At 43.7% G+C, this 9,485-nt stretch overlaps 1 protein-coding gene across 3 annotated transcripts in view; it reads right to left on the minus strand.

The window, feature by feature from the left end:
- The window catches only part of CA6 (carbonic anhydrase 6), a 28,819-nt gene that overhangs the window by 1,523 nt on the left and 17,811 nt on the right, over positions 1 to 9,485 (minus strand). For all 3 annotated transcript variants that reach the window (XM_019639721.1, XM_019639720.1, XM_019639719.1), the window contains exons 5-8: positions 8,646 to 8,738; positions 6,768 to 6,837; positions 3,389 to 3,546; positions 1,169 to 1,292 (exon numbers count right to left, since the gene is read on the minus strand). In XM_019639721.1, coding sequence (XP_019495266.1) covers positions 1,169 to 1,292; positions 3,389 to 3,546; positions 6,768 to 6,837; positions 8,646 to 8,738 — 445 coding nt within the window. The remainder of the gene's footprint in view (positions 1 to 1,168; positions 1,293 to 3,388; positions 3,547 to 6,767; positions 6,838 to 8,645; positions 8,739 to 9,485) is intronic.

Genomic DNA, 9,485 nt, shown 5'->3' on the forward strand with positions numbered 1-9,485 from the left:
AAAAAAAATCATTTGAGATGTATCAGCACATGGGAAACAGGACAATCTGTGCCTGTTGCCAAAGTTGTACAAAATTTTATTAGGGAGAAAGGGAGCATGGCAAAATCACAACAAGGAGACAGATCAGTGGGTTTAAGCCCCCTCCGGCTAGCCTGTTTGCGGCTGGACCTGTTTAGGGAAAAAGCAATTGTATATAGTATAATATGGGAAATAATGATTATAGCTGATATTTTTCTGTCTTAGTATCATATTGGAGGAGCAAACTGATGCAAGGGAAAACAATAAATGAAAGGAAAGAAAGATGGGGAGAAAATCACAAATGGGTCTTTATTTTGCTATGGGGGTGGTGTGGGGGTGGAGTATGTATGGAGATTTTAAAATCTTGAAAGATACATATAAAGATGGTGGTAGTATTGATTGGAGACTGATTCCATTGTATTAGAGGATGTAAAGGTGTCGGGAACAGTTCATAGAAATAGATTGTAAAGACAATAAATTCAGGGAATGTGTATGGTTCACTACAACTTGACAGAAAAGCAAAAAAACAAAGATGAGAAAATTGCAGAATATTTATATTCTTACAAACCCCAGAAATGAGGTGAGCCTCGCACACAATTGGAGTCTGACCCAATGGATTAGCAATTCCAAAGGAAGCTGGATTGTCTGTACCAACTTCCAGTGCCCTGGTGTCAGGGCTTGATCCCCAAGAAAATGTAGTAAACATGATGTGGTCTGGTTAAGCCCACCTGGAAGAGTGGGGGATGGGCTCGTGGTACAGACCAAGATAAAGCCATGTGGGAAATAATTTGAGCCGAATAAAATAAGGTTAACTTCAGCCTACACTCTTATGAGAGCATCTGGGCATCTTTTTTCCCAAAGGCTGACACCTTGTTTCTCCTACTATCTTTGACCAAGACCAGGTTGGTAATAAATCATATAGTCACCCATCCTCTTTGACTCCTCTGTTCTACCCACTGCCATCACTGCCAGGACTGAGAAAATGAGTCATCCCCTTCGCCCAAGCCCTGGTACAGACTGGTCCATCTGAGCCTCCTGCTGTGTAGATGACTCTCCTTCCCTTACTATTGCCGGAAGAAATGGGTCCACCCAGAGAAGGAAGACAACAGGAGTTAACAAATGGCAAAGAATAAATAAGAGTTGATCTTACTATATTCAGGGTGATATATGAAGTTGGCTTCTACCACTCTGTTGTTCAGGGGCTGGGTCCTCCGGTAATCATTGCGGAGTGTCTTGTTGTGGCTATCCAACAGTGAATTCTCTAGCTTCCAAACCTGCAGGCAAGATGAAGTGCATTATGGAGAGGAAGAGGCACTGGGTGATTTTTAAAAGTTAGTTAGAAATTGAATGAGATCTTGGATTTATATAATCTGATAAAGCATTTGCGAGATCTCGAGTCCAGAGGAGGTTTTGGGTGTTATGTGCCAGGCATAGCACATTCCATAGCATCCATTCATTCATCCGTTTGTTCTTCCAAAAATCTCTTTTAATCATTTTCTAAGAGTATTTGGTCAACAGTAGAAAACAGAGAAAGAAGTAGAGACCTATCAAGTAGCAAGATCAATTTTTATTTTTCTGAAAATATCTGTATTTTGTCAACATCCTTGAAAGAAATTTTTTTGCTGCATATACAATTCTAGATCAGCTATTCATTTCTCTTGGTGTTTTCAAAATATGATTCCATTGCTTTCTGACTTTCATTGTTGCTGTGTCGAATCAACTCTGTCTAATAGTACTCTTTTCATGATAATCTGTTTTTACTCTCCGGCTGATTTTTAAATATTTTCTTTGTCTTTGATGTTTTGTGGTTTCACTGTGATGTGTTTAATGTGAGGCTTTTAAAATATGTACAATGACTCATTGGGCTTACTGAATACATGACTTGGTCTCTTCTGGAAAATTGTCAGCCAATATTTCTCAAATTGTACCTCTGCTCTATACTACCTCTCTTCCCCTAGATTTTAATTAGACATTTGTTAAACTATTTCACTATATTCTCTGTGTTTCTTTACTTCTTTTTCATATTTCCATCTCTTTTTCTCTTTCTGCTGCATTTTAGATAATTTTCTCAGCTCTGTATTCCAGTTTACTAATTCTTTCCTGAACTACATCTAACATGCTATTAAACACACTCATTGAGCTATTAATTTCAGTTACTATCTTTTCATTTCTAGAAATTCTATTTGGGGATTTTTTCCCCCTAAATCTACTTGGTCATTTTTATACTTTATTGTTCTTTCCTCCTATTTAAAACTCTTAAACATTAAATACAGTAACACCTTGGATTGCAAATAACTTGGTTTGTAAGTATTCCGCAAGATGAGCAAACATTTCTAATACATTTTAATGTGGTAAACGAGCAATGTTTTCCAATACGAGTAGTTCGTTTCCAGAACTAATTATGCTCACAAACCAAGGTATTACTGTATCTAAATATATTCAATTATATATATTATGCATTTTATACATATTAAACATTCTATTTTATATTAATTGTCTGATAACTTCACTACCTGAAATCTTTGTAGGTCTGATTCTGCTAATGCTCACTCATAGTGCCTTTTTCCTTGTGTATTTTGTGATTTTTAAAAATTGAGCTCATTTCAGGTAATTTTTACTTGTGGGACTTCTTCAATATCTGGATTTAAGGTGCACTTTTTCAGAGATAATTTACATTTGCTTCTGTTGGGTATCTGGGGAAACTTCCAACCTGGCTGGGACATTTTTGTGTGTGGATATCCTTGAATAGGCGTCTTTCCACCTTTTCCTGGAGTGGGGAAGTGAACATTTTAAGAAAAAGGAATATTTGTTTCTAAGAACATCACCCAGAAGGAAATGTCAACTTTGCTTTCCAATCTCAGTTACATTTGTCCGTTATCTAACTCAGCAAATGTTTGTCATGTACCCATGATATGCTGGAGGACAAAGGATGACTGGTACAGCTAATCTCCTCAAACGGCTACAGGTATTATAGAATGGTAAACAGCTAAATGCATAAAGCCATTTATGAAGTTAGAATCTAAGCTCCATGAGCACAGGGGTTTTGTATACCGAGGGCCTAGAGCAGTGCCCCCAAGAGCAGCACTCAATAAATATTTGCCTTCATGATGCAACTCTTCTCCTCTCACCTGGATCAGCCTCCAGTCCATTTGCTGCATCAACTATGGTTCCTTGGGTTCCCTGATGCCTATGTGCCCATCTCTGCCACAGTGCTAGTATGATTGCCCATGGCAGTACAGGTGAGGCATGTTGCCATGTACATGGAAAACACCCTAGGGGCCCAGGGATTGACATTAGGTGACATTCGGGTGACTCTTGTTAACCAGGCAGTCAAAAGGGGAGACTTTGGTGAAGTCATGCCATGCATTACCTGTGCCCTGGAGAGCTTCACGGTATCTGACAGCACAAACCAGAGGACATTCTCGGTACAGGGAGGAGTGGTGAGTGACCCCCAGTAGCTGTAATAGTAGTAGAGGTTTGCAGGCAGCATGTCCTGAATGTCAAGGCCGCTCAGAACAGTGCTTTGTCCTAACAGAGGGGACAAGCAATAAAAGGATATTAGGAACCACTGCTGCCACTTAGGAAGACAGCTCAGGCTCAGACCTCACCAGATTCAAATCTCTTGATTTAAGCAGAAGCACCTAGAAACTGGTTATTGGGAAACATTTCCCCAGTTTGCTGCTTTGTGGAAGGGGTGAAGAGTGAAGACTTTGGGGAAAGACCTTCTCAGATGCCTCCTCCAGGCTGAGCGGCCCTGTCCAGATACTCACCCCTCTAAGCCTACTTCCTCATCTGTAAAATGGGAATAACCAGTAGGATTGCTCTGAGGTGAAGGGAAATGTGTTTAGAAAGTGCTGGCATTGACCCAGCACATAGAAAAGTCCTCATGAGTGGAAATGTCATCATCATTGTCATTGTTAGGCTGAGGATACGTATTATGGTAAATGGAAGAAATTAATTATGGCTCCTGGGGGCTTCTGGGTAAGTGCCCTCAAAGAAAAAACAAAATTCCTTGGTTTTGGCTCATTGAGAAGTAGGTGGATAGAGATTAGACAGGCAGAATCGGAACCAAGCGGGTGCCCAGGCTCAAGCATCTGGTCCTGAGCTCTTCCTGCCACACCCATTGGGGACCCAGCTCAGCCACAGGTGGGGTGTAGGAGAGGGACTTCCTCAGGGTGTCTGAAGCCTCCACAGCGCCCATAGCCATTATTGCATCTAGAGAGTTCCTTCATTCTAATCAATGATGCTGAGCCTCTGAGCTCAGCATGAGACTATCAAAGCAACATGGAATTCAGTTGAATCTTGCTTCACTTTCCCTGAGTACTTTTGCATTTTTTAATGGCAAAGAGAATATAGCTTTGATATTTACATAAATAGGCTTGTTAACCAATGCTATGAAGTCTAGTAATACATAATCTCATGAGCACACAAAAGATTTCTAAGTTTTATTATTGGAAAGGTTTTAAGATATAACCTTCTAAAGGGCTCTATTGCTTAAGTTTTGTTTCATAACCCCTAACATAATATATTTAAGTGAGTCAAGAATTCTAGAACCGTGGTGCAGCTGCTGTGGAAAACAATATGGCAGTTCCTTAAAAAAATTAAACATGGGGGCCGGCCGAGTGGCGCAATGGTAAAGAACTGGCTTGGGACGCCAGAGGGCCCCGGTTCGGATCCCACATATGAGGGCCAGTGACACTGCCCTCCACAGCTAAGATGCTGAACAACAGCTCAACCTGGAGCTGGGCAGCTGTGAGTCGCCGGCAACGGCGTAGGCTGCAGCCCCTGTGGCAGTGGGTTGCCATGGGCTACCGTATGTAGCCAGCAGCCAGCGTGAGCGGCCAGCAGCCGCAGTGAGCGACCGTCCAGAAGCCGGTGACTGATCTGCCTCGCCCGGGAAGAGCGCAATGATGGTGCCAACTTGGGCCAGTAAAGCAACGTCCTCCACAACTAGACTGAAGAACAAAACGACAGCAACTTGTCTGTTCCCCTTCCCCCAATTCCCCAGCACTGTTCCCATCCCCCTAATTCCCCAATAAAAAATCTTTAAAAAAAAAAAATTAAACATGGAATTACATATGATTCAGTAATTCTACTTCTAGGTATGTAACCAAAGGAATTGAAAGCCGAGAGATAAAAACGTTAGGACCCGCTGATGGTTTGGATGTGGGGAGTAATGGAAACAGGAAAATCAAGAACGATTTCAGGATTTGGGGCTTAAACATGAGAAGCATGATGACGTTCTTCGCTGAGGTGAGAAGGTTGGTTTAGGAGTAAGCCTGGAAGGACGGGGGTGCAGAGTTATGTTTCGGCTACGCCGAATTTTAGATCCACATGGCAATGTCAAGTAAACAGTTGGATACAGGAAGCCGGAGTGCAGAGAGAGGCCAGTGTTGTGGGCAGTATTGATCAGAAGCAGAATTTACTGAATTGGAAAAGGAAATGTGTCAGGGTCAGTTATTTGAAATGGATTATCTGAGGTCAGCGAATTCAAGGAAATTCTTTCGTTAGCCCACAGGCCAGTGGCTCCTCCTGCTGGCTTTGTTCATGGTCAGTAAATTAGCCAGCTGGTTCTTGTGGCCAGTTTGCCTCACCTGTCCTGCCTGATGCTGTCACTGCATGGTGGACCAGATGTAGATTTTTGGAATCCACAGGCTAGAGATGGCAACTCAGGCCATGGGACTGAATGAGGTTGTTGAGGAAAGGCAAAGTTGGACACTCTCCAACATCAGGGCAGGAGCCAGGAAAAGAGAGCAGAGCTGGGGGTGGGGTAGGGTGTGGCCAGAATGGGACCAGAATGAGAGCCAAGTGTAATGACTCATTGTTTGATGTTGATTAAGAGAAGAGGAGAAAAATGGCCAGTAGACCTGACAACAGGGATGACCGACCTTTAAGGCTTGTTGGAGTAGTGGTGCCAGCTTAGGGTGGATGAGAAAAGAGAACAGGATCATTAGACAACTCTTTCAAGGTGAGCTGGAAATGGGAAGAAGCTGGGGGAAGGGTGGGATCAAGAGATATTTTTGTTTGTGTGTGTGTTGAGGTGGGGGGGGGTATTAGAGCAGAGCTGTGTACTGAGCAGAACAATCCGAGGAAGGGTGAGAAATCAATGATGCGGGAGGCCCGTGCAATGGAAGTCAGGAGAACTGGGGAATGGAGCGAGGACAGAAGTCAGGTAGATGGAGGCTGAGAGGTGTGGGGAAGTGGGATGCACGAAACCAAGGCCTTGGAGCTGGCACAGGTATTGCTCAAGGTCAAGGGCTGAGCGTGGGAGTGGGCCGTCACTCTGACAAGAACCTGCTTCTGGAGGCAGAGGGAAGGGAGACCAGCTCCCCGCGTCCTTGTGTGCAGGCTCGATGATGAGGGGCCTCACTCTTGAGACTCTTCTCAGCTTGAAGCTAAAGAGGACATCTTTCTCTAGTGACCAGGATCCTCATACCAACCGGGGTTAGAGGTGAAAGTCGCTTAAGTGAAGGGGTCCCCAGTTAATGGAGCTCTGGTCATCCATATGTTCCAATCATGGGAATCAACAGATCGAGTTTATGAACAGGTTTCTCAGAGGTGTTGGGCTTCAGTCCACATCAGGAATTGCTGGAACATGAGAGCTCACACAGGGAGGGGAACACCCCCCTGACAAGACTTATCTGCCACCCTCCCCACCAGCACCACCCTTTCCTGCCCCCCTGTGCCCACCTTACACTCACATTCGTTTCTCTTCCCACCTGCAGCCATGCATGGTTGGCTTCCCTTACCTGCATACCTGACGTTTTTCAAGTGAGAAATGAAGTCGCTGTAATAAGTGTTTTCAGTGTATTCCTTGACCTGTAGGAGAAGCACAGAGAAGGTAATCTAAGTGATTACCTCCAGCACACAACGGTTAGGCGTTCTGGCTGACTGGGCAGCCCGTGTGGGCTGGGAGGAGGCCACATCCATGCCCCAGTTGTGTTGGGGACACAATCTGGCTGTTCTTTGCCACCAGCTGCCCGGGCTCACCAGTCTCTTCCGGGAAAACAAGATCTGAAGCATTGTGGCAGCTTCCGGGGAAAGGAGCTTCTTGGTGATGTACTCGGGAAATGGTCAAAGGTCACTATTAAAATATCCCAGTGACACTGTCAGGACTTGACTGGGCGCAGGAGGGCCAGATGTCCAGGGCAAAGCCGCTCCATTCTGCCCACTGCCAACCACTCTTCATTTTTTTGTATGTGCGTTGACCCCTTTTACAAGTCAGTAAAGTTGTTTTGGTGAAAAAGGTCTATTTTCAGTGGCTCTTTTCAGTCAGTGGTGTTGATCCAGTTCTCGCGCTATGTATAAATTCAGATTTCTTGGATTTAAACTGCCATTTGTTATTTGTTTTCTAAATGTGTCATGTCTTTTTTGTTCCTCTGTTCCATCTTTTGTGTTAAACAAATACTTTGAGTGTACCATTAAACCATGTTTAGTTATTTTCTTAGTGGTTGCACTAGAGATTACAATATACAACTTAACTTATCACAGTCTATGTCAGGTTTATATTAACTTAATTCCAGTAAAATATATGACTTTGCTCCAATATACAATAGCTCTATTTCTACCCTATCTTCTATTTTTGTTGTATGTAATTATATCTACATGTATTATAAACCCAACAACACAGTGCTATTATTATTGGTTTAAGCCATCTTATGGACTTTTTAAAGACAAAAAAATATGTGTATATGGTCTTTTGTATTTACTATTTCTGGCACTCTTCATTTCTTTCTATGGATTTAAATTACTGTCTGGTGTCATTTCCTTTCAGCCAGAAGGATTTTCTTTAACATTTCTTGTAGGACCAGTCTACTAGCAATGCTCTCAGTTTTGGTTTATCTGGGAATGTCTTTATTTTGCCTCATTTTTGAAGGGTGGTTTAGTTGGATATAGGCTTCCTGGTTGACAGTCATTCCACTGCCTTCTGATGACTTGTTTCTAATGAGAAGTCAGCTATTAATTGTACTGTGAGACTCAGCCATTAGTTGTACTGTCCGTCTGTATATATAATGAATCCTTTTTCTCTTGTTGCTTTCAGCAATTTGACTTTCATGTGTCTAGGTGTTTATCAGACGTGGAGTATGTTTAGTTTCTTGGACTAAGCAAGAAGTCCATAGACTACCATTGTTCTTACTCAAAAGTCTAGATACTTTTCACAAATAAATGCCTCAAATTGTTGTTTGCCTTGGTCCATTTCCAGAGCATTGATATGGTTGTTTGTGACAATTTTATCCAACCTAATAATCAGTTTCACTGAGTACTTCTATCCACCTAGCCATAAGTCCCACCCTCCAGGCTTCCTTAGAAATGCAGGGGTGTTGCCTTTGCCTGGAGGGTCGCAGGCTCCCCCTTCCCCTCAGACTACTTTATGTTCAGTCAACCCTTCTGAGATCCCAGGTCTTTTCAGTCAACTTGTCCAAGTTATCCAAGGTCCCCAAGGGGGATGACACAGAAGGAACATGGTGAGTGTAAGCCAGGGCTGGAAACTTTCCATCGAGTTAGTGTTTCCAAGAATTGTGAGTTCAGGAGTGGATGAGGAGAGACAGGAAGAAAGACCCTTTGTCTACACGTAACACCTTGTGTGGGTTCCAATCTATAGCTTCACATGCTTAGTTTCAGCCTACCTCAATGAGGGCTGCCAGCACAGCCAGACCATCCGGCTCGTTCTTGGCTATATCGTAGCTACTGTATTTAGAATTGTAGTGCACGACGTGAATCTGTGGGAGCAAGAAAAGGTGAGTCAAGGGCAGTTCATATAGACTTCTAATGCTTCAGGTTTTCAGGGAAGGAGGCAAAGAAAGATGCTTCATCCGAGGCCTCAGATGGTCCCACACAAACAATTGTGACCTCCATCTCCCTCCACCTAGGCTACAAGATCTATCAAGACCAGAAAGTTCTCCAAGAATGGAAAGAGCATGAGTGGGATTTTGGGAAGATGGCAATTCAAGGACATTTTCCTGATCCCACCTCCCTCCAAGCAAACAAGCTTGCAGAGTCCAGAGGTATCATATGAGGTCACTGGGTTCTCCTGAGGTCTCTATGGGGTGTACATGAGCCCTTTTGCCCCAGGAGGCCACTATAAGCCTGTGGTCACCCTAAGGGCGGATCTAAGCAAGAGTGGGAACCCAGAAAATATAACACATTGAAATCCAGCCAAAACTAAAGAGGGCTTGCCCCACTGTGTGGGCTGTGAACTCCTGCCTTGCTATGACTTCTGTGAGGGCAGGGACCCTGCCTGAGCTCCTGGCACGTAGCAGTGATCAATGAATAGCTGTGAATGAATGAAAACTAAGCTCAGCCTCGCGGTGACTTGGCTGTCACCACTGCACAAAGTCTTTTCAGCTGCTTTAATAAGAAAAGCGACCATGGGGGCTGGCTGAGTGGCTCAGTTGGTTAAGAGCTCGCTCAAGAGTTTGAGCTCTGAGCAACAGTGGTTCGAGTCAGCCCGAGCTGAGCAGCCGCGG

The sequence above is a fragment of the Hipposideros armiger genome, unplaced genomic scaffold, assembly GCF_001890085.2.
Source record: "Hipposideros armiger isolate ML-2016 unplaced genomic scaffold, ASM189008v1 scaffold_46, whole genome shotgun sequence".
NCBI lineage: Eukaryota > Metazoa > Chordata > Mammalia > Chiroptera > Hipposideridae > Hipposideros > Hipposideros armiger.